At 41.4% G+C, this 26591-nt stretch overlaps 1 protein-coding gene across 1 annotated transcript in view; it reads right to left on the bottom strand.

Moving 5' to 3' along the window:
- The window catches only part of NCOA7 (nuclear receptor coactivator 7), a 154153-nt gene that overhangs the window by 78602 nt on the left and 48960 nt on the right, over nt 1-26591 (bottom strand). Inside the window, exon 3 of the mRNA XM_067546708.1 lies at nt 3906-4159. Within this exon, the coding sequence (XP_067402809.1) occupies nt 3906-4159 (254 nt within the window). The remainder of the gene's footprint in view (nt 1-3905; nt 4160-26591) is intronic.

Here is a 26591-nt window from a genome sequence, read left to right as displayed (position 1 = left end):
GTTGCGTTGAGAGAAGCCCTCCAGTCGACATAGTGCTGTCTACTCTGGGGGATAGGTTGGTATAACTGTGTCGTGCAGGGATGTGAATTTTTCACACCTCTGAGCGATGTAGTTTTACCGATGCAAGTTTATAGTGTTGACCTGGGCTCAGTGATGTCTGCTTGAGTTTGCAGAGCTCGAAACAAACTCTCCAGAGCTGCTCATTTAGTTCAACTGAGTAAATCTGTAACTTTAGGATGACTATTTCAGTGTCAAAATTGTTAACTACTACTTCATGTTGATCATTTTAGCAGCAACATCTAGCTAGTGTGTTTGTCCCACAATCTTCCCATACCTCCCAGTTTCCCCTCCAACAACTTCTACAATCCAAATAGGTAAAAATCGTTGGTATTCTGAAAGTGAGGCTAGCATAAAATAAACCTAATTTAGTATCAGGATTAATAATACGGGGATACTGTATGGATGGGATTAGTCATTTTTATATTTAATTTGATAACAAAACTCAATTTTCAAATGTATCTGAAGCTGCCCAGTTTTCCCCAGAAAGCTGCAGAATCCAGAGACCCTGAACTTGAGTGTGATAGATAAACAGCTTTTCAGGTCACCTTTCAAGCATACCAGTCCATTTTAAACACCTCGTCACTGATGAGACAAATTTTGTTAATATAAATTCAATATCTACATTCTCAGTTTACACAGATTCAGATGCTAAAAGCTCTCCTTATAAAGGATCTGATGGGACACATTTTTTGCTGGAAAGAACCAACATGCAAAGACACTCTTCAGAAAAAAGCGATGACAGGGAATGTGACCACAGAAGAGCCTTGAAGGAGGAGTACAGGGAGAGAGAAGGGGAGGAGAGCATCATGATGTTTACATTCCTAGCAACCTCATTTTTGTCTTTTGTCTTTTTTTTCCAAGAAAGTTCCCACAGTTCTAAAATGTTTCACAAAAACTCTGCAACACTAAAAAAATGCCAACCATTTCACAAAACTTTGAACTTCTCCAGATCGTCATTCTCTATTAAAAATATCTTTTAGAGCAAGGTTTCTATAACAAGATTTCATCTAAATCATTTTAAGTAGAAAAACTTTTAATAACCACAGTATTTACTTTAGTGTCTTTCAATTATTTGTCAGTTATAAATACTTGCAAAAAGGTTCGCAAGAACAACTAAACAGAAGAAGTTTACAGATTTATTCTTCAAATCCAAACACTTCAGAGTTCTTATACTAAAGATGCTATTGCAAATACATTCTTGGTCTGATGCAGTACTCAAGATAAACCAAAGTACAATTTATTTTAAACTTCTACTTGCTGATCACTTTGGGTCCAGTCCTGCCGATGCTTACACACAAGCAATTTTGCTCAAGTGAGTGAAGTTATCGACAAGCAAAAGAGTTTACAGGACAGGGTTTTTGTTTGGGTTTTTTTTTTGTTTGTTTGTTTTTTTGGTAAATGACATATTACTACAAGAAGAGCCTTGGTTAATGTAGAACAGAGATTCTCGAACTGTGGACTAATATACACATGCTGCTCACAAGCTCCTTTTTGCTAGCTGTTTTTTTAATTAGAATGCAGGATATTCAGAGTGAAGTAGGTTTTCACGAATGTGCAGGGCACAAATTGTAACAATACAGCATGTAACACAAGAAGAGTCATGCTCTATGATGTGAAATGTACAATGTTCTTTTTTTAGAGACAGCTTTGTAACAGGGAATCTCCACAAAACAGGATTGCTGTAATGCCATATACTAGGCACCATAAATTAACCATTAGTTAATGGTTATCTTTTCTGTAAAATTCCCAACACAACATTGGGAAGACAAAATATAATATCATAAATCATATCTGAAATATTTTTGTCCTGTGACTACAGGAGCGTTAACAGGCCACTTCACCTTAAATAGTCTCTTAGTTTAGCATAAGTCATTGGCACATATTCTATCTGTTCAATCTTTTATTTAACTGTGCCACTCCTAGTACATTTCCCTGACCTGAAGAAGAGCTGTGTAGCTCGAAAGCTTGTCTCTGTCACCAACAGAAGTTGGTCCAATAAAAGATTACACCACTTTGTCTTTTAAATGATTTAGGTAGAGTGACCATACATCCTGTGTTGGCCGGGACAGTCCCCTTTTAAAGCTCTGGCCCAGACATCACGACTTTTGTTTTAAAAAAAGAAACAAAAACAAAAAAAACCCTGGGCATTTGTCTCATTTGCTCTTGCCCTAGGGAGGCGCAGAGGACTGTCTGGACAAGAGCAAATGGGACAAATGCCCAGTTTTGGGGGAGAAAAAAAAAAGCAAGCTGTCATGTCTATGACATCAGCTTGGGCAAGTGGCGGCACCAGGAGGTTTGGGGCAGCCCTGCACAGTGGAGCTCAGGTAAGCAGCAACCCCAGGCCTGGCATTGCCAGTTACCCAATGTCCAATTTTCAGCTTAGGGAAATATGGTTACCCTAGATGTTGGGAATCTAACAAAATGTAATCCAGACTAACAGACTGGACCCTACATATAGGCACAAGCTTAATTTGGGCCCAACTAAACTTTATTTCAATAGGACTATTTACATGTGTAAAATTAATAAGTGATTGTGAGATCAGACAAATTATTGTTTGATCATTTGTCGAGGCCTCAATGCCATATCTTCTCTAGACTGTGGGTGGATTGTTTTTAATACTTATTTCATTGCACTGCAAATAGAACATGACAAATTTAAAAACAACACACTCCTAGATTGCTACGTTGTCATTCAGTTGTCAATATGCAAAAAAACAAACAGAAAACACACCATCAGTTTAAAAAATACAAACCACATTTGTCTAAAAACATTTAAGCCTATTATAGTTACAACCACCACTCAAGATTTCCGCAACTGAAAAGGAAGAAAATTATTTCTGTATTTTCATTTGTTTACTTTGTGATACTGACGGTACTTTGCTTACAGTCAGTTTCCCCCTGTTTGCATGAGCATTTCACAAAGCAACAGGGAAAAGAAAAGAGAAACCTGTGATCGAAGCACCTCAAAAGTTGGCAAAAGGGACTTAGGCTACATCTACTCTATGAGCTAGGGCTGTGGTTACCCTGCTCACGTGCACACACTCATGACAGCTCTCATTGAGCTAGCACAAGCATACATAGCAGTGTAGGGACCTCCTCGTCAACCTCCTCCTGGCCCTGGCCAAAGTGGCCATCTACAACACCAGGGAGAGGAGGTTGGCTGGGGGGGTGCTCTGCGACTGTGGGGCCTATTTCCGTTCCTCTGTCTGTGCACACATCTGGGCAGAGTTCCTCTGGGCGGTGTCTGCTGACTCCTTGGCTACCTTCAAGGAGCAGTGGGCACTGTCCGGGGTTCTCGGTTCGGTATCCCCAGCACGTTCCCTCCATTTAGCCCTTTGACCCTCACGCCCATCCCTGTTTTTTCATTTGTTGTCCCCCATAATTAATTGAGCCCAGGTTCAGTGGCTCTTCCCCTCAGACTGGGGGAGGAGCTTTCAGCTGACTCTCAAATAGAAGCACTAGCAGCAGCAGCAGCGACCTGATTGAGCCATGCTGAGTGCAAACCCACCTGAAACTGGTGGGTAGATACTCAGCACGGCTCAGCCACGTCTCCACTGCCACTACCTGTGCTCCTGTGGCTACCCTGCTATTTCTACTGTGCTGGTTCAATGGGAGCTACATGAGTATCTGTAAGTGAGCAGGGGAATCACACCCCTAGCTCCTAAAATAGACATAGCCAGGGTCAGGTGTAATACCTGGAACTATTTTAACTAATTTTTAGATTTTACAAGATTTCAAGTTGACTATCCCTTTAAGGCATGCCTAAGTCAATTACATAAGAAAAATATATTAAAAACTACCAAAACAATACCGTGTCAAAATACTACAGTGCTAATATAACTTACCAGTATTATAGTATCTTTTCAGCTCTGTGCGCCTGATATCTTTTAGCTGATTATATTTTTTCTTTTTCTTCTCCTCTTCGGTGAAACACTCCTCCTTTTCCTCAGCAAGTTTGCAGCTGTCTTCAGAACTGATTTGCTCCAAAATAACCTTACTGCCATCATCTTTCCCAACCTGAGTCCTGGAAGCAGCGGTTCCACGAGAATTAGCAGCGGCTGTCTCAGTGTTTTGTTTGGCTTGCTTTTTCTTTTTCAACCTAGGAATAAAAAAAATAAAAATTTTAAAAGGAGACAGTGATATGTGGTCTCTTACTGTGAACAGATTAACTGACTTCACCAATCTTGTTTCTGCAAACGAATGTATTATATGGTGACTAATTCTCACACACACGCACACCCCCACAAATACACAAACCACTTCTCAGTTACATCAACAGCTTGGTAAATAAGCTGATGTGATCTTACGATATATTTGCCAATGAATAACCATATTGTTTTGAGGGCATTTTCTCTAGAACTTTAAATAAAAAATTCATGTAAGAAAATAAAGTTCTCATTGACATTCTCTGTCTCTACACAAAACAGCTCTTTTCTACACATAGCTTTATCTAAGTTGTGGGGGGGAAACAAAACATGGAGTAATGTTTTCAAAATGAGACATGGTATAAAATCAAAACTATTCCAGATCTAAATGTATCATCATACAACAGCTAAAGTTACAATTTCACTGCCTCTGCTTTATGAGCTAGCTTGTTTTGATATAAACTTGTCATTTATTTCCATTTTGTTCAAGGTTATTTGTCAGCAGCTACTCATTCTGTTCTACAAAAGTTGTTATGCCACCCTCGCCACCTAAGGCCTTGTCTACACTACACAGTTAGGCTGACATAGGCAGCTCACATCAACCTAATTATGTCAGTGTACACACTGTAGTCTTTTCCCACCAAGGTAAGTGCCCTGCTACACTGACATAACTCCACCTCCACGAAAGGCGCAGGGCTTATGTCAGTGTGGTTTGGGTGACAAGTTACTTACATCGACGTTGGCTGTCTTGTCAATTTCACGGCTCCATCCTGGAAAGAAAGCCAGGTAGCTAGAGCCCGGCTGCCCCTGGCACCCGACTCCCAGCTGGGGTGCACCCACCTGGCTCCCCGCTCCCACTGAGCTGCTGCCTGGAGGCTCCTTGCGCAGCAAAAGCTGGGAACAGGAAGCTGAGGAGGGGGGGGGTGTTACCCCAGAATTGGACATTCCAGTGTGTACCCCAGAACTTACAAAATTGCTGATTGCAGTATTGTCATGTTCAACCACTGTCAGCTGAAAACCAAATACCACACAGCGAGGAATAATCTTAGAGCTTTGTGAGGCAAGGTCAGACAGTTGCATGCTTGCAGTTTGCTAATCAGAATGCGAGGACAGGACAGAAAGTTATGGAAGAGAGTGAGTGAATAGTGACCTTGGTTTTAAGTGCCCGTGACATATTGTTGTTATGACTAGAAATACCAGAAATGTTTTGAGATAATGAGTAGTTTCGCTGAAATTAGGAGAACTGGTGACAGGTTATTATGCTGACCCACTAGGAGTCACTATAAGTTATGTGCTTGTTAGAGTTAGCTATAAAAGATTAGGTAAAAGTAAATTACCTTGGAGCAATCTGAGGGAGCTTTTCTTTGGGCAAGGAGCTGACATGTAAACTCCCCATCAGTTGGATGGAAAGATGACCTCTGGAAGCTTGACTGGTGATCACTCAAAACCATCTCAGGACCGTGGGTAACTATATCTGGGATGTCCTAAACCTACTGTGCGCGTGTGCTTAAAATCTCGTAAATAATAGTTTTAGATAAAAGCACTTGTCTGTATCATTTATCAGATGGAAGTATTGTGTTCCCATCGATTTATTCCTGACACCACCGGGAGTGAAACAGTTACGTTACCACTGCTTTGTGTTCTGAGAAACCCCAGGTAACAGGGAGGCAGCTGGGCTCCTGGTGAGGATGCGCACCACCAACAGCAAGAAGGTAGCGTGAACATCAGCCACCAAAGTAATCACTGTAGTGGCTGCAAGTCGACCTAACATAGGTTGACCTAGGGCTGTAGCGTACACAGGCCCATAGTTTTGGAATGCCTTCAAGTGTTGCATTAAGCAACATCGCTACATTTCTGTCAGGACTGTTCTTACAGGCCTGTTCTCATGCTGTCACAATTTCTACAATAGAAATCTTAGTGCCCTGCCTGTAACTCTCTACAAAATATTTTATCATGAGAGATTCCCCCTCCCCCCCCAAATGCCTTAAGATACCCAAAGTAAGAGATATGTGGCAGGTGTCACAACTAACTGTTCCAGTCGCCATCTTTGTCACTCAATTTCAGTAAGAACAGGGCCACAGTTAATTGAGAGATCATGACCAAGATTATCAATGGTAATGTAATCCTTACAACAACCCTCTATTACCACTGGTTTATAAATCATTGACACAAATTGTACGAACAGAAAAAACAACTAACCTCAATGATCCTTCCCTCTAGTGCATTAATAGCTTTTCAGTTACAGGAATGCTAAGGGAGATACTATATGTTGTTCATTGCTGCTGCTAACCATCATTATGTATATGCATTGAGAGAAGACAGCCATAAAACTACAGCTATTAAGGATCCATTACAGTTATGAAACTGTTGCATGAACTTACACAAATGGAATAAAATGGGAAGGGAAAATACAACATATAAGGATTGCAAAAGAGGTGTGCTTCCATCAGATATATTTGTAATATACCAATACATTTGGGATGCATTTTTCAAATTTATAATGTTAAAATATGTTTCCTTGCTTAGAGATTTTAGTAAGAAAATCCAGGCTGTGGGCCAAGATTTACAAAAGTGATTAGTGATTTCAGATGCCTCCATTTTTGCTTGAGACACCTTAAAGGGGTCTGATTTTGAGAAGATGGGCGCTCAGCACTTTCTGATAACCAGACCAAATCATGTGTCTCAAGCTAGGCACCTAAAAATTGCAGCACCCACAATCACTAGTCGCTTTTGAAAATCTTGGTCCACATATTTATGTTTAGCACAAACATCTCCGGACACAGTCTTAATTCAGCTTTTAAACATCTCCTGTCTCTATTATATTGCATGTTTATAAATTTTGTTTACTTGTAAGCCTTATTTACAAAATCAAGGAGGTTATTTCATGTGAACAAAATCCACTTCTATCCTTGAATAACTTTTTACAACAGTCTTCACCTCAACTACTATATAAAATATACAGATTTCTGTCTGAGCTCCACAAAACCTGAAGGTTTTCTTCACTTTATGGGGAAAAATATCCAGCATGATATAGATTTTTTTTTCAATCCATCTCATCTCAAGTGGCTATTAACACAAAACTGAACTAGAAGCTTGTGTTACAAAGCATACATAATGGAATTTGTGTTTAAGTATCTTAAACACGTTGTCACAGATGTACTTTAAGACTCAAAAGCCCACTGTACAAAGGGAATTTGTTAAGTGTCTCTTTAGAATGAAAATGTATCACAGCCCCTATGATGTATGTATGTATCACATAACCGCTATGATGTCTGACAACAGTGCTCACAGCTGAGGCCAGCCGCCTCCCCAATCCCTCTAACAACACAACAGCCTTTTTTTTAAAGTGAGACATGCTGGCTGCTTAATTCCTTCTCTGTATAGTTAGACTTGCTTACAAACAGAGATGTACAGTTTTAACTTAAGGAGCAGTTTTAGACCGATTTATTTAACCCAGTGCAAAAGGCTGCATGAACACTAAATTTCAATTTAAACCAGTCTTAATTTAGTTTATCTTAAACAGATTAGAAACAGATTTAAAGTAAACTGAAGGAGGCATGGCCTAGTGGATAGAGAACTCAATTGGCATGCTAGAGTTGTTCTATTCCTGGCTCTGCCACTGGCTTCCCTTGGACAAGTCACTTTACTACTCTGTGCCTCAGTGTCGCCCTCTGTAGCACAGGGATAATGATACTGACTTCCTTTGGAAAGTGCTTCGAGATCTACTGATGAGAAGAGTATGTAAGAGCAAGGCATTATTATTATTATTAATAAAGCAAAATAAGCCACTTTAAACAGATACAGAAGCACTTGCATAGGGGTTTACACCTGTTTAAGTGAAAGCTCTTGTGTAGACAAGGTCTTAACATCAAACACAAGGTGAAGAAAAGCTAAAATAAGATGTGATTCTTAAGTTTATTCTAAAATACACTACAGGGTAAGATCCACACCCTGCAATGAGCTCTAGAAGGGCAGTCCCTGAGCCTGCATGGAGCATCATTAAATTAAATTATACTCATTTACTCATGCGGTTCCACATAGACACAAGGGTCTGCCTGTGTGGAGCTCATTGCAGGACTGAGACCTAATTATGTACCAAAACAAATTCAATACAATCCACAGGGGTGTATAACAGTAGTTTAGAACTAAACTACATACATATGGTGACAGAAGGAAAAACGTTTTGTATATACCCAAAAAAAAACAAAACACCACACTGGAAAATAACGTTAGCCAAAAATAACTATAGTCCTGATCTAAATCTGATGCAACAGCAACAGTACACTATGACCAGATTGCAAACATATGGCTATACTCAGTTCTCGGGTAAACTTGGGCAAAGCTACTGTCTATGCTGAAATTGCAACCTCTTACATCATGGTTGAGCTTGGCTCCAGACTCTTAGTGACTTGCATTCTTTGCTCTGGAGGAGGAAATGACCTTTATCTGTGTCTGTAAGATTGCATCATTTTTATGGAAACCTGAATCATCTGATTCAGTAAAAAGTAAAACTGGTAATAGCCTACTAATGGCCCATCTACAATCAAACCCACCTGAGCCTTGATTTTCAGATTCAGATTGTTTATTTTTATCATAAGCCAGATAAGCAAGTTTTGAACTATACATGTGCAGTCTCAAAACTAATAAAATTGTAATGGAAAATTACAGAAAATTCCTCATGTACACCTACTAACCAACTTTAAAAAAACAACTCAACATGTACACTGATCCTCAGGCACAGTTTTACATAAAGGACACTATAAACAGCTTCCTCCAATTAATAGGTTTTCTTAAAATATTCTTGTGTCCTTATCTAGATAAACTGCAGTTAATAAAAAGAAAAAGACATAAACCAAAGATTATCAGGTCTGTTCTATTGGTGGTAGCAATGGCGAAAGCAGTAGCATCAAAACAGGGTTGATGTGTTTTTTACCACTACATCTCACCCTGCGTCCTGAACACTGCTACACTACAGCTTCCACTAAATGGGCAAGTGCATGATTCGTACCAGTCTGGCACATAACTTCCTTTGGAAATGGGATAGTGTAAGAGAGACACCATAAGATAAAAAAAATAGCCAACATTTCCAGAAGAGACTAGTCTTCTTACTGAATGCGGAGCTTGCCACGCCAATTTGCGGCAGCCTCATCAGCGAAGTGTAGCGCCTTCAGACCACCCTCAAATCTGGGCAGAGGGCAGTGATTTGGGGTGAGTCACATTTTGAATTCCCAACGTGAGAGACCTTAGAGGGGGCTTGATTTTCACAAAGTGTTGAAAAGCAGGACTCTTTACAGTGCCTCAAGCTTGCCAGCCAAAAACTGAGGCATCACAAATCATCAGTCACTTTGTTAAATATACAGGCCAAGATTTTAAAAAACGAAAACAAATCCTCTTACCCGTGCTATCAACACCACCTAACGTTATAAAACCAGATTATTAAAAATCTCACTTTCTTTTTACTCTTTGATTTTCTTTACTATTTGCATTTCTCTCAGCCTGGCCAATGAAAAGTGCTATATAAGTGCTATTGTGGAATCAGAAAAATATCACTGACAAAATACCTTAGTCTGAAACTCACTGACAGACTAACTTAGCATTTCTATCACAGTTTCAGACTAAGTTCAAGTGGAATGTCTTAGCCCTACCATCCACATGCAAATTCATTAGTCTATGTTGCAGAACTTACTCACCTTTGAAGTCAAACACAGACATCTCCTGTCAGATAAGTTAGTAAGTGTCTGTACAGGCTAGCACCTGGAGCACCCCCATGGTGTTCTGTAATCACCTTAATTATGGGCAATAACCTGTTAATCAAACTCCACTATACGATCTATATGTAAATGAATCTAAATCAAATCTATATAAGTCCTTTGTATCTGGTAGCAAGGCGAAGTGCCAGTGATCAGCACAGAGTCCTGCTGCCTGGGCTTCCCTATAGCTATAGCCATTTGTGTGTGTGACACAAATAAAGCTCTACTCGATCTAACCCTAAAAGAGAAGCTGCGTGATCTTTCTTCCACGACACTATGGATTATTATTATGCACTAGCACAATGCAGCAGCCAGCGTATGGTTGCAACTGTCACTGTTACAGGGCTAGCTGCACCTCTGACCCCTCTCTAATCCCTTTGAGTATGTCTACACAGCAACGAGACACCCGTGGCTGGCTCGTGCCCCCCAACTTGGGCTCACGGTAGAGGGCTGTTTCATTGTTGTGTAGATTTCTGGGCTCGGGGGACCCTTGCACCTCACAAGGTCCTAGAGCCCAGGCTCCAGGCTAAGCCCAGAAGGCTACACAGCAATGAAACAGTCTTGCACCCTGAGCCCCGCAAGTCCAATTTGGCTGGCATGGGCTGCTGTGTAGACATACCATTTGAGGGCATGCATTCAGGTGAGTAGCCCTGAGCCGTCACCTCACTCAGGGTGGAATCCAACAATTCTCCTACTCTTAGGCTGTGTCCCGAGACACTGCTCCCTGTGTACTAATTGTGACTGCTCAGCAGGTCTGACTAGGTTCGGCTATCTGGTTGCACCCTCTGGGAGCTGTGGCGAACACAGTGACCTAACACAGCCTTTCCAAAACAAAAGTATAATTTAATCTCATCAGGAGTAACAAGGCATAATCAGAGAACAGGGTGTATAACACAATAAAAGGTCTATGCACATCTATCTTACCTAAAGACTGAGGTTATGTTTACCCTACAGACCTTACAACAGCACAGCTGTGCCGCTGCAAGGTCTCTAGCGTAGCTGCTCTCCACCGACAGGAGAGAGCTCTCCCACCAGCATAATTAAACCACCCACAACAAGCAGCAGCAGCAGCTATTTCAGCAGGACAGCATCTCCTGCCAACATAGCACTGCCCACGCCAGCGCTTCGAGTAAGATTCACTGACAGGTCAGGGGTGTGTTTTTTTCATACCCCTGGCTGACAAAAGTTTTACTGACAAAAGTGCTACTAGTGTAGACAAAGCCTTACGGTGAGTCTAGTTTATGCCAGACAACCCAGCCTCTGGGGACTGGGGATTAGTTCCCTGCCTACTCCTCTCCTGCACCCCTGGGTCCTTCAGGGACTATCTTTTTATCTATCCAAAAAGTTCTTTGTTCCAGTTTTTCCTGCTTGGATCCCCTCTGTGGATACAGCCTGAGATCCCACCCACCCTGCCAAAGCAGATGTTTGAGCTCAGCATACTTAGAGGTAATGACACCTGCATTATCCTTTAAGTATCGGTAAATGGGGAGCTATCTGAAGCTATTGTCCATTTTCTTGGGTAGTCACTTACTCCAGCTTAAATTAACCCCTTGTGATCAGACAGCAAACACCACAAGAAAAAAATCAGTAAGATGGAACGTATAATATTCATTAAATATTACAGGTCACTCCCATATCCTTCAGAGCAACCACTGCAGGGGAAGATTAATTCCAAAGGAAACGTTTTTTGTTAACTAAATGTCATAGAAAAACTTCTACTGTTTCCAGTTTTGCAGAAGCTTTTATTTATTTATTTTATTTACTTTTGGTGAAAAAACAAAACTTGGGGATGGATCTGACCTCCAGAATCCAATCCAGCATGCTATTCTTAAAATAAATTGAGTATGAACACTGTATAGCAAGTTTCTGTGGTTAAACAATAGACTTTGGACACAGTAGTACATTACCCTTCTGGTGAATGAATAAACTGCTATTACAGAAGATACTTAATTTGCCACATCACCCTAATGGATATCCTATCATGTTTCATTGGGCAAGCTGGGAGAAGAGAAAACATGCCACTCAGCAGAAAAAAAGAGTTTTAGCTATCTATTTCCAAGGCAATAGGACTCTCATCATTCAGATGAGTGTCTTTCACAACTGTCTTTGTCTTTAAGCACCAAGAAAAATACTTCATATAATGCAGGTCTGACAGGCAACACAACTATTTTATTTACTTTATTTACTATTTATTTACTCACAGGCATCTGTGTAGTGCTCCCTCACTGTGGTATCTGAGTAACAACTGATATTCTATTTCCCACGTCTATCTAAATGCATAACTTTATGACTTTCAAACCAAAAGTATCTAGTCTCCATTGATTTGCCATTGCCACCAATTTTGGTGGGGTGGGAGAACTAGGAGATAAATTCCCACTAAAATAAGGGAAAGATGCCCATTGATTCCAGGATAAGCTGGCTATGATTAATTTGCTTGGGGGGGGGGGGGGGGGGGGGGGGGGGGGGGAACCTTATAAACAGCAACAGGGGAGTAGAAAAATCCTTACAATGTTTAAAAATGTCAAGACTATGTTCTTACTACTTAAAGGACGCTCTATCAGAAAGTAGAAAATTTCAAATTAGTCCATGTTTTAAAAAAATTCAAGCTGACAGTGTCTCTATAATTCAGCACTCCACTTGCAATCCACTCTCCAGGTGAACTGATCCACTCCTTACATTTTGAGCCAAGTCTGTTTCAGACTCCCTATAAAAGGAAAACATATTGCAATAGTTCTTTCCCACTTTTTTTCCTGATTCTTTATGATGTATAAAGTTGGCCTGAATTCCACCCATCTCCACCCTAAAAAGAGGTGTTTTTTCTTTGTTTGCTTATGACACTAGAAATTGTCTTCTCTCTCCCGTTTTCTCTAGAAGATTTTATGACTGGAATACGACATCACAGACCAAAAAATGGAAATCTGATTGTGAAAAGAATTTTCCATTTATACTGTTTAAAACAGCTCTTTTAACTCAAATGTGTAACAATCAACTGGAAGCAAAGCTCTTTTCTGCTAACAGTTTGACATTCTGCCCCTTCAGTTACAGGCTGAGTGAGCTCTCAGTCCACATCTTGGGAACCTCCAAGGAAAACCTTCAAAACAAAGAGTTAAGACTGGACAGACACCAACAGACACCAACAGACAGACACAGACACACACACACACACACACACAGACACACACACACACACACACAATAAAAGCAGAAACAACCCCCCTTAAGTCCTCAAACAAACATGGAAAGAAAAAACAGGCAAAAACTATTATGTTCTCCAGCATACACACAGCAAAGTTGGGGAAAAAAACTTTAAATACTCTGGCTGGAAGGTTGTAATGTAATACTACATTTATTATTAGAATCTAGAACAACAACAACACAGTACCAAAATCAGAGAGAGATAAAGCAAGTTACTCCCTAAAACAAAGAGGCACGATGCACCCCAACTTACTATAGGCTGTCTGCAGACAGAGTGCTACTAGGCCCAGATGGCACTTGTCCCTGCAGATCCTCTTGCCCACAAGCAGAACCAGGAAAAAACCCTGACATTTAGAGTGTCAGCTTACAATTTTAACGCAGCTCTCAATATATTATACAAACCTTACCTCTTCATTTCACCTTTAACTGACCTCTTTTTGCCACTGGGAACAGTTCCACAATGTGCATCCTGTAAAAGTTTCCTTGGCAACTGGCATACAATCAGCATAACATCCTGTGCACATGCACATTACGCTCCACAGATGGGATCACTGGAAATCCAGCAACATGCATATATGCAGTAGGGATATAAAATATTAAACAGTTAAACTGTTAACCAATAAGTATTTGTCTTACCGTTAAGACTAATAGCTATCGGTTAACCAGCAACACGGGCTCCCGTCTCCATGGTGATGGCATCGGGCCATGGAGGAGGTGGCCATGCTGCTGCTGGTGACCGGGGAAGCCGAGGCCCTGGTGCAGGCACTGTGGAGCGCCCCACTGCAGAACACCAGGGACCACAGGTCTGAGACGGGGGTCCCCTGCAGAGTCGGGCTAGGGGCACTACCTGGAGGCTGAGGGGAGGGGGCGGAGTGTGTGCATGGGGGGACACAAATGTATATCCTGTTAAATGGGTTAAGCAATACAATTTTAATAGTTTAAATGGTTACCTTTTTTAAACAAAATTTACATACCTAATATGCAGAGTGGTTGTTTTTTGTTTGTTTTTAAATTAAGCCAAGAGGCATTTTAAATCACCTTAAAAAGGTTTTTATCTGTTTGTGCCCCCACATGCCTATTGTGGAGAGATGAGATTAATATAACTAGGAGAATACTCAGCTTCATTATGTTTTATCACCTCACAACAATATAATTAAAAAAATACTCATCTTAACTATATTAATCTCACCTCACCACAACCTTAATGTTAATTCTCTTCTCTAACAGGAGTGCCCCATAAACTTTACACTACCCTAATAAATTGCATAGGACTGTTCTATTAGAAGCCTACATTAGATGCCACTAGACCAGGGGTGGGGAACGTCCGGCCCGCGGGCCATATAAGGCCCACGAAATCATTTGGTCTGGCCCTGGCGGCGGGGGGGAATTCAGCGGGAATTCGGCGGCGGGGGGGGGGGAATTCGGCGGCGGCGCAGTTTCACGGCGGTGCCTGGGTTCCGTGGGGGGGGGCAGTGCCCGCCGCCGAAACCCTGCCGCCGTTTGCCCCTTTTCGGCGGTGGGGGGGAATTCGGCAGCAGACACTCAGCCGTCTTCCACGTACCACCATCAGGCCCTTGGCAGAAAAAAGGTTCCCCACCCCTGCACTAGACAGATACTTTCCACTCTAGCCCGCCCAGCGCATCAACATCTCCTGTTCATTCAGCTGAGCACCACAGCAGCTCAGTCACCTCTGGGTACAGCTACCATCTCATCCGATCTGACGTAACCTGATGAATAAGTGATTTCAGGCTAAATAAATTACAGCTGCTTGCAAAGCGAAGGGAAGTCAGATGCTTTGCCAGAGCATCACGCCTTGCTCCAGACTTTCTTTGCGCAGCCAGCAATCTTTCCTTTCATATAAAAAATGGTGCAAACAATTCATCTTGAGTGAAGCGTCTTTATAAATCCACCTATCAGACACCCTACATGAAAACAGCTCTCTGAACAGGCAACAAGTGCCCATGCTGATAAACATCCTGCAGCAGAAATAGAAAAGCCAAGGAGCTTGGTATCCCCAGGCTTAAACTGAATCAAGACAAATTTAGGGGCTGGCACATTATTTCTTCGTGTATTTAAAATAATGAACATGTTCAGCTAGCACTGAAACAGCACTAATAATAGAGCTCTTTCAATTTTCAAAACAAACCTTATTCTAATTAAATTAAACAAACTCAATTAGCTATTAAAATGATAAAATACATTAACTATATAAGATAAAAAATTAGCAGCATAGGTCAATACAAGAAACTCCTTCCTCTTTAGTGGAAATCAATTACTGATCTACAAAAACCGTCTTCACAGAATTCAATTTTTATTTTTTATGATTTTGATGGATAATAATGTTCATTTTTATGCTTTTTGCTATTTTTATTGATTTAAATTTTCACAGTTGTACAAAATGATGGGTTTTAAACTTTTTTTAAAAAATATTTATCCATTTAAATTTTCTCACTTGCAAGGAATTGGGAGGCGTCTTTAAACAGGGATGACAGAAAATAATTATTTAATAACAGTAGATATTGAGATTTAAAAAATTCAAGCTTTATAACCATTAAAATACAAATTGTCAACATCATATGTCAAAATATACAAAGTAAATATCTTTAAACCAAACACTAGTAAATTCTCAAGCAGCATTGTTCTTACTTTGCCTATCTGTAAATTCTGATCATCATCTATCGAAATATCTTTTTGTCAGTTTTTGTGTGTATGATAAAATCAACATTTACGGATAAAAATCTGATCCTTCCAAATCTACGTAAACAGCAGCTCCAGATTTCAAACAGTCACCCATTAACATCACCAGAAAGGCAGTATGATCCAATGGATACAGCACTGCATTCAGGATACCTCAGTTATGACTTTGAGCAAGTCACTGCACCTCTGGACTTCAGTTTCCACATCTGTAAAATAGTGCTAAGGATATTTACCCTCCTTGGTAAAGAGCTTTGAGAGCTATGAATTGGGGGGGGGGAGGGGAGGAGGAGGAGGAGGAGGTGAGGATGCTTTTGTAGTTGAGACACTGGACTGGAACTCAGGAGATCAGAATTCATTTTTGCCCTGCCAAGATTTCTTGTACAACTTTGCTCAAGTTACTTAATCTCTCTGTGCCAGTTCCTCATTTGTAAAATTATAACAATAATTTCTTGCTCTCACTTTTTGTCTACTTCATCTATTCAGTGTATGTAAGATCTTCAAGGCAAGCACTGCCTTATACTGTCTATGCATACAGTGCCTACCACAATGGAGCCCTGATCTTAGATGGAATCTCTAGATGCTAGTGTCACAATTCAGGGGAACTGCACCAGCATTCCCCCATTATGGTCCACCAAGGTCACCCACTTTAGGTACCTGGCTGCTTAATCATTACATCTCCTGTGTGGAGACCCAGGTCTTAGCCATTACATCTGCTGTGTGCCTAAAAGGCCAGCATCTGCACTTTGCTTTCTTTCCAGAGGCTATGCCCAGTGTAATGCCTGCAGTTATCAGTTACCACACAGCTCTTTATAAGCAAGCACATTTATTTTTAAGGTGAAAGCATTACAGAGAAAACATTAAAACAACAAAAGAACCTACATGCATGCTAAAAATCTTATCAGAGGTTATCCCAACTTCAACCTCAGGCTCTGGTAGCTGTTAGTTCTTTAAAACCCACAACTAAGTTTTCCCCATGGCTACAAGTTTATAACTGTCTTAGATTTAGAACCAGAACACAGGCTAGGCAGAGCAGCTATTTCTTTATACAGCTCAAGCCTCTGATTTTGGTCTTTGGTAACAGGTAATTAACAGACAAAGACCCTTTCCTTAGGGTGTAGCTTTAAAAGTCTGAGGAATTTGCAGTAGCGTTTTTTTTTTTTTTTTTTTTTTAAAGGTATTTTTCAGGAAATTCACTTAACACTTATTGTTCCAAAAGTCCATTTTTGTCTGGTACTCTTTTAATATAATTATTTGAACTTCCAGGCCTTACATCACATCTCTTTCCCCACTCCTTCACGATAGGTTACATGCAATCCCAGTCCATAATAATACATAAACTTAGCATTTAACATAATAGACCCCAAAGATATATAAACTCAATTTAATAAGGTTTTCCAAGGATATGGCAGGAAAATGCCATATTTGTTATTTAGCATAACACCAACAAATATTTAAGACCCACTTCTATCATAATGCCTATGAAAAATGATGAGTGCAAAGATATGCAGATCAAAAGGGCTTTGTACTAAAGATTTCACATATTGATTACGTCAGTATAAACATGGAATGCACTAGCACCTATAAAACTAATTAAGAGGACAAGCCTGGAGGTCTGAATGCCGGTCTTCCAGATACCGCCAAAATTGTTCCAAATGCTATGTCTAAATGCATGAAATGTAGATGTATTATTTGTATTCTGATAGGGATTAGAAGCCTTGATCATCATTGGAATTCCATTATCCTAGGTGCTGTATTGTGACCCGTCCATGCCTAGGATAGATCATCTGAAAATGCCAAGGTCAGGGCAAGCTGCAAAAGAAGAGCAGATTCTCCCAAACTGGTGGCTAACACTGAAGTTAGACTCCCCAACTAGCCACAAACAGTGCTTCTGATTCCCCATACTGGTTATCAAGAAGCTAAAAACAAGAAGTTACACAGCCCCCTTTATTGCATTTCAGTCTCTGGCTCCCAATCAGCCACTAGGTCCAGTAAAGAAAAGTTATTACAACTCTATGCTCTTTACCAAAAAGTTCTCTTGACTCCAAAGGATCAGCCACATTGCCGGATCAATATAAATTTGGACCTTACCCAAAATACCATGCTACCAGCCAATCCTTTAGTAATTAAAACTAAAGGTTTATTATAAAAAGAAACAAACAAGGTGAGAGGTGTTATATGGTGTTAAAGCAATCAGATACAAAAAACTATTTGAAAGTCCATATATATCAGGTTTTCAGTAGAATTGTGGAGTTTGCAAGTTTATGTAGTCCCTTTGGTGTACATCCAGTATCTGGATCGGTGGGTCTCAATCCTTTGTTTCACAGCTTCAGTTGCAGATGAGTTGATCAAGAGGTAGGAAGGCAGGATGAAGACTGAAGATAATATGGATGTGGTGCAGCTTTTTTTTTTTTTTTTTTTTTAAATCTAGTTTGGATTTATTGGCTAAAGCTCCAGTTCAGCAGTGAAACAAGAACATGTTCAATTTTACTGCTCCAGGGCAGAGAAAAAAAAAACAACCCCCACTACAGAAAAAGACAACTCAGATCTTGCTTTAAAGAAATCAAATGGATTTTCTAAGAAAAGTAATTGGAGTCTCAGTTTTATTAAATATGTAAGAAAGTCATGAGGACTGTTTTAGGTATTGCTGCAGATTACAATGTTAGCATAACTAGCAAAGTTTATTTCTGAAAATAGAACTATCCCTGTTGATTTATTTTTGAAAGAACTACTATTGAGACTCAAAACGGAGGCTAGTTAAGCTGAGCTGTCTTTTATGTCTCTTTGCCATGCTGCCTGTGGAAATTTAAAGAAATAGGATGGAGTCCATGGTCACCACCTGGGCAAGACCTGGTGACTCATAAGGTGTAGCCTCTCTGTTCTTTCCCTGGGTTCATTGTACGTTTGAGTTTCCTTAATGGGCCATTAAGCAGGCTTATTGCTGCTGCCATCCTGTCTGGGATGTCGCCCAGAAACAAAGCATAAGTTGCAATACAGATATATCAAACATACCCATAACTTCCAATACAAATATGACACATACACATAAACAATATCATCATACTTAGCAAATTATAACCTTTCTAATGGTACCTGACATGGCCTATCCCATATGAATTATTGTAATTTTGAAATATTGATGTTAAATAATATCATAAATGGTTCCCCTAATCCAGACAGCCATCACATGTACAAACACCTATTAAGAAGACTGTTCCTGCCCAGAAGAGTTTGTAATCTAATTTTAAACATGCAGCAATGGGTTACAAGTAAATGTGACAGACAGGGTTTAATCTGAGTTTAATCAATAATTCTTTTTTAATATACATCCAAGTAATTGTTAAGAGAAAAGCCCAACAAGCCCATTATACAAGCCCTGTTTCATTCCAGGACTGTCAGGCTATACGGACTCTCTCCTCAGGCCCTATGCCACCAGCACTCCTAGCTATCTTCATGATACTACTGATTTCCTGAGAAAACTACAATCCACCAGTGATCTCCCAGAAAATACCATCCTAGCCACTATGGATGTAGAAGCTCTCTACACCAACATTCCACATAAAGACGGACTACAAGCCATCAAAAACACTTTCCCCGATGATCATATGTCACACCTCACAGCTGAACTTTGTGACTTTGTCCTGACCCACAACTACTTCAGATTTGGAGCCAATCTATACCTCCAAGTCAGTGGCACAGCTATGGGCACCCGCATGGCCCCACAGTATGCCAACATTTTTATGGCTGACCTAGAACGCTTCCTCAAAACTCGTCCCCTAACACCTCTTCTTTACCTACGCTACATTGATGACATTTTCATCATCTGGACCCACGGGAAAGAGTCCCTCGAAGATTTTCACCGGGATTTTAATAATTTCCATCCCACTATCAACCTCAGCCTGGATCAGTCCACACAAGAAATCCATTTCCTGGACACTACAATAAAAATAAAGGATGGTCACATTAATACCACCCTATATCGAAAACCAACTGACCGCAATACATATCTTCATGCCTCCAGCTTTCACCCTGGACACATTACACGATCCATTGTCTACAGCCAAGTCCTAAGATACAACCGGATTTGCTCCGATCCCTCAGACAGAGACAAACACCCACAGGATCTCTATGAAACATTCCTAAAACTACAATAACCACCTGGAGAAGTAAAGGAACAAATTGACAGAGCCAGACGGGTACCCAGAAGTCACCTACTACAGGACAGACCCAACAAAGAAAACAACAAAACCCCACTGGTCATCACCTATAGTCCCCAACTAAAATCTCTCCAACATATCATTAAAGATCTACAACTTATCCTAGCAGATGATCCATCTCTCACTCAGGCAGTGGGCGACAGACCCATCCTGGCTTACAGACAGCCCCCCAACCTGAAGCAAATACTCAGCAGCAACCATACACCCTACAAAAAGTCCAACCCAGGAACCTATCCCTGCAACAAACCCCATTGTCAGCTCTGCCACACATCAACTCTAGTGACAACTTCACTGGTCCTAACCACATCAATCACACCATAAGGGGCTCATTCACCTGTACATCCACTAATGTTATATATGCCATCATATGCCAGCAATGCCCCTCTGTAATGTACATTGGCCAAACTGGACTATCACTACGCAAAAGGATAAATGGACACAAATCAGACATAAAAAATAACAACATCCATAAACCAGTGGGAGAACACTTTAATCTCCCAGGGCACACAGTCACTGACCTGAAAGTCGCTGTACTTCTCCAAAACAACTCCAAAAACAGACTTCAAAGAGAAACTGCTGAGTTAGAAATGATCTGCAAACTTGACACATTCAAACTGGGTTTAAACAGAGATTTGGAATGGCTCTCTCATTACAAGAGGTAATTGCTTTGCTCACCCATCTTCACCTTCCACTCAATGACTGTCATTAGCCCTCAAGTACTCGGCTTTCATCCACCTCCCCCATTGTTCTCTATGCACTTGTATATCTATGTTTCCTATTTACTGTATCATTCTACCTCTGCATCTGACGAAGTGAGCTGAGTCTCACAAAAGCTCATGCCTACAAAAATTAAATGTGTTAGTCTTTAAAGTGCCACAGAACTCTCATTGTTTTTTCTCTTTTATCAGGGACAGTTAACATTAGAAGTTAATTAGCCTCACAAAAGGATCTCTTTCAATAATAGAATATCACCCAGAGGGTAGAAGGAATTGTAAAATGGACTGGAAATCTTCTTTTGCATGCAGAAAAGTTCAAAGGAACACAGGGAGAAATACAGGTGACAGCTCAGGAAAAAAAAAAAAAAAACTCCTAAAATTTTCCATCTTTTTACCAGTGAATGACAGACAATGGATATTTCATAGGCAAAAGTGATAACTGCTTCAGAACAGACATATGGATCAATACCACTGCATAAGGCATAAGCTAACCCTTTTAAGATAAGGGATCACAGACCATAAAGCAGGAGAATTACAGAAGACAGGAGTAAGAAGTTGTCAACACAGAAAAATTACCAGCATAGTTAGATAGTCAGTGTTTCTCAACCTTTTTGATACCAGGGACCGGCTTCCGGTACTGTGTCAGGGATCTCAGACTTCCTATATGTCAGGGAGATCTCAGGGACCGGTGCCGGTCCAGGGACCGATCGTTGAGGAACACTGAGATAGTATATATAGTACATGATATAACTCCCTCTGTGGATACTCTCATACCAAATAAATGTGTTCACCCAGGAATAAGAGCATCCAGATGGGGAGTTGTACAAGTATAACTATATTGGTATAACAATACTGGTATAGGCCTACCAGTAAATTGGCCTGTGTAGACAAGCCTCAAGTGTCTGCACAGACATGGCTTATAGGTTTTTTAAAAAATAGAGATGGTAGGAAAATGATAAGTATTTCCTGTAAAAATACTTTGGAAGTGAATGCACTGAACTTTTCTGATTTTTTTAAATATAAAAACCTAAAAAACTGTTCCTCTTTTGGTTTTCAAATACCAAAAAGTTATCAGCTTGAAATTAACATTTTATATGGAAACATGCATTCTGGAAAAAAGCCAATTTTCCATGAAAATATGTCTCAATGAAAATTTGCTTACCATTTCTAAAAACCAGGAAGAAAATAGGGCCATAGCAGTGGCAGTGTTCTGCACTAGTACATAAGAGATTCTGCTTTTCTTCCCTAGGCCAGACTCAAATTTCAGGAGCCAAGTGCACTGTGGAATTTACAAATTTAAGCAGCACCAGAATTAAAGTGACAAGCTAAACTAGGACTAATATTAAAGAATTGAACTTCAACAACAGTATTGTAGAGATATACTCCTAAACTCCATCTTTATCATACACTGGCCCCAATCCTGCAAACGGTTACTTTAAATAGTCTTATTATGTCTTATTAAGTTGGGACTATTCACCTACATAAAATTACTCACATGTATAATCATTTGCAGAATCGGAGTCTTATCTTGCATTTTTTAGAAATCTTATCAGGGTTGTCTGGCTGGACCTTTGGCAGCATTAATACTATGAAAGTTTTCCATGGTAACAAAAATGTTACCACTCTGAAACAAGTTGGGATGCAAGAAGCAACCCATATTTTGTTTAGAAAGAAAAAAACTGCTTCTTTTAGTAACTATTGGACATACGGAAAATGTCAGATTTTTTTAAAATTAGAAGTATTGTGACTTAATATAATTACATGAGTAATATAATTAAAGCTGCATATTTATGGAAATACCTGTTACAAACAAGTTGCACTAAAAAGCCTTGTTTGTTTGTTTTTTTTAAATCTTATTTAAAAAAAAATGTTTCACTTTGGACAGTGACTGGGTATGCTCCGAATTTCAGCCTAAAGAAGAAAACCCACCCACTCCCAGAATGGATAAGAAGGCAAAAATACAAGTTTTGTTAAAGTGTCAACAGGGAGGTTGGTTCTTTACAAGACAGACAGGAAGACAATTTCTGTGCCAAAGAGCTTACAATCTAAATAGACAAACACACAACACACTGAAGCTCCCAGAAGGCTAATGTTAACTTGGGGCTTTCTGCATGACCGTTTAGTGATGTAAATCTACCCCACACTAGCCTGCTATGCACTAAGTGTCTTTGTGGACCCTGCTGCCACACACTAAAAGCTCCCTGGTGCACTTTAATGGCCTGGTCTATACTGGCGGCTTACTGCGCATTAAAGTCCCTTAATACGCATTAATAATAACTGCGTCCACACTAGCACGTTGTTAATGCATATTAAGGAGCAATGCATATGCGCAGCAATAAGACCACCTCTGCCAAGAGGATTAGCACCTGAAGCGCATTAGCTACTGCGCAGTAGTGCAAGTGTGAACTCAATCCGACTTAATGCGCATTAATTGGCCTCCGGAGTGTATCCCATCATGCCCCATTTCAGTACCCGCCCCCAAAGCAGCCCCGGGAAGATTTGATTGTTCATTTCCTTGCCAGCATGGAGAGAGCTTTCCCATTCCTCTCAGCATGGCTACTGTTTTCAGCATGGCTAAAGGAAAGCCCAAACGTGCTCCAGCATGGAGCAGACCAGAACTTTTGGACCTGATCGGGCTGTGGGGTGAGGAGACAGTCCTGTCCCAGCTACGCTCCAGCAAAAGGAATCTGGACATTTATGGGAAGATATCCCAGGGCATGCTGGAGAAAGGGCACCAAAGGGATGCTTATCAATACAAAGTCAAGATCAAGGAACTGAGACTGTCTTATCAGAAAGCCAGGGAAGCAAACAGGCGCTCTGGGTCCTCTCCCAAAACACGCAGGTTCTATGATGAGGTGCATGCTATTCTTGGGGGCGATCCCACCACTATACCCCCACAGAGCATTGATACCTCCGCAGCTTCTCAGTCCATGAACAATGAGGATGAATCCTTGGAGGATGAAATTTTGGAAAGCAGGGAGCATGAGAACGGAGTGTCCCTTCTCCCAGAATCACAGGAGTTATTCTTGACCCCCGAGCAGTCCACCAGCACACAGGACAGCACAAATGATCCCATGGAAGGCACATCTGGTGAGTTTTCTTTCCTATTAGCATTGCATAGCTTCCCTTTCCTTCCCCCCACCACGGAGACATGAGTGCTGGGGGGGAAGGACAGGGGGCTGCCAGGTATGGGACTGCAAACCTTCCCTTTCCTTCCCCCCACCACGGAGCCATGAGTGCTGGGGGGGAAGGGCAGGGGGCTGCCAGGTATGGGACTGCAAACCTTCCCTTTCCTTCTCCCCACCACGGAGCCACAAGGCGGGGGGGAAGGGCAGAGGGCTGCCAGGCTTTTTCTTTGCAAAGTTCACTGAGGAGTTAACAATGTTAAACAATTTTTTACAAACGGTTGTAAGGGTTTAGTTAGTTCAATGGTGACACACACTTCACCATTGGATGTTCTGTTACCTCTACATTACCCTCCTGCTGGGACTAGGCTTTGGGCCCCCTCTCTGGCTCCCTCCAAAGAAACATTTTTTCATTGAGCCCTAAGAGACTCATTACACATGTGGCTCCAATGCACAGCCATCCCAGGCATGCCCTACCCACTTTCAGCTGGCCACACCCAAAAGGAATTCTTCTTGCAAACAGCCATGGGAGGATCCTCCCCCCTCCACCCCCCCACCCTCAGGCAGGTAATTTGCATCAACACCACCACTAGCTAGTTCATTGGTTTCCAAATTCTTAACTGCCAGGTATGGGACTGCATAGCTTCCCTTTCCTTCTCCCCACCTAGGAGCCATGAGTGCTTGGGGGGGGAGGGGGAGAGGAGAGATACATTGTTTCATAAACAACTTTGTGTAATTGGCAACATATTTAAATTGTATCTAGCAAATGATGTGATGGTACATTTGTTGCAAGATGATTTGAATGCAACTTTGAAACTATGTTCCATTGACTCCTTTTTCTAACTGTTACATTTCTATGGCTGTACTCAGTATTCTAAATATGTGTACCCTGTTTTTTCTATTTCATTCTATAGACATTTATGCAGTGGACCGACCCTTAAGAAATGCAGCTGACAGACTAAGTCTGATTAGGAGAAAAAAAAGAAAAAACAGAGAAGATATGCTTTCTGACCTCATGAGCGTATCAACATCAGCAGAGACAGAGCAACGAACATGGAGACAGCATGAGCCAGAATATCCACAGTGCCATAGTCAGTCATAGAGAAACTCAGGCGATTGTGCGCAGCACCTTAGAAGGAGGTTCTGAAAGTCCTGAGGGAGCAGTTGGACATGCTCTGGCACCTAGTGGATCGTCAGGATCGGAGGCAGGGCACAATGCCGCTGCAGACACTCCAGAATGCTCCAGAAACCACTGTTATGGTGCCCTCCACCTCTCCTGCAACCACAAGGTCTCATGCTCAACTCGTCAGGATGCAGCCCCAGCTGTCCTCCACCCCAGCGAGCTCACACCCAACCCCTGGAGATAGAGCAGGAAATCCTCCCTCCCCCCTTCCCATTACTTGGCTGTAAAGAAATAAAGTTTTTCTGTATTTCAAAATTGTGTTTAATAACAAACTTACAGATTCTGGTGCCATTAGCCGGGCACAGCTATCAAAGGGGGGGTGGGTTGGGTGGGGGGGACATCCAAGCCAAAGAACATACATGAAAATAAATCAGTCCTGTATCTCATTGCAGAACCTGGTTTTCAAAGCTTCCCTAATGCTAATCGCTACTCGATTAGCTCTACATGTACTGCTGGCACCTGGCTGTTCATAATTGGCAGCCAGTCTTTCTGCTTCCACATCCCAACCCTGGGGGAACCTTTCCCCCTTAGCTTCACACACATTATGAAGAACACAGCAAGCAGATATCACAGAAGGGAGGTACTTCTCACTCATATCCAGCCTAGTGAGGAGACTCCTCCATCTACCTTTTAAATGCCCAAAGGCACATTCTACAACCATTCTGCTGCTGCTCAACCTCTTATTAAAACACTCCTTGTCACTGTCAAGGTGACCGGTGTAGGGCTTCATTAGCTAAGGGAGCAAGGGGTAAGCAGGATCCCCCAGGATCACTACGGGCATTTCCACACACCCAATGTCATTTTTTTGGTCAGGGAAGAAAGTGCCCGCCTGCAGCTTAGAGAACAGCCCCAAGTTACAAAGTACACGAGCATCATGCACCTTCCCAGGCCACCCCACATAGATGTCTGTAAAACGACCCCTGTGATCCACAAGCCCCTGAAGGACCATGGAAAAGTACCCCTTGTGGTTTATGTACTCCGTTGCCAGGTGTGTAGGTGCCAAGATGGGGATGCGAGTCCCATCAATGGCCCCACCGCAGTTTGGGAACCCCATCGCAGCAAACCCCTCCACTATGTCCTGCACGTTTCCCAAAGTCACAAGCCTTCTTAGCAAAAGTCTATTGATGGCACTGCACACTTGAATCACAGCAGCTCCCACTGTAGATTTACCAACTCCAAATTGATTCCCAACCCAGCGGTAACAGTCAGGGGTTGCCAGCTTCCAGAGAGCGATGGCGACTCTCTTCTCCACCGTCATAGCTTGTCTCAAGTGAGTGTTCACGCGCTTCAGGGATGGTGACAGCTGTGAACACAGTCCAAGGAAAGTTGCCTTCCACATAAGAAAGTTTCGCAGCCACTGATCATCATCCCACAGCTGCATAACAATGCGGTCCCACCAGTCTGTGCTGGTTTCTCTGCACCAGAACCTGCGGTCCACTGACTGCAGATGAAACGTGATAGCCTGCAGCAATTGGTCATCATTAGCATCTATTGCCTGTATCAGGG

This window comes from Emydura macquarii, unplaced genomic scaffold (genome assembly GCF_026122565.2).
Source record: "Emydura macquarii macquarii isolate MOO-44397 ecotype Brisbane River unplaced genomic scaffold, CSIRO-AGI_Emac_v2 contig_1146, whole genome shotgun sequence".
In the NCBI taxonomy this organism is placed as follows: domain Eukaryota; kingdom Metazoa; phylum Chordata; order Testudines; family Chelidae; genus Emydura; species Emydura macquarii.
This window is presented reverse-complemented; position numbering and strand designations above follow the sequence as displayed.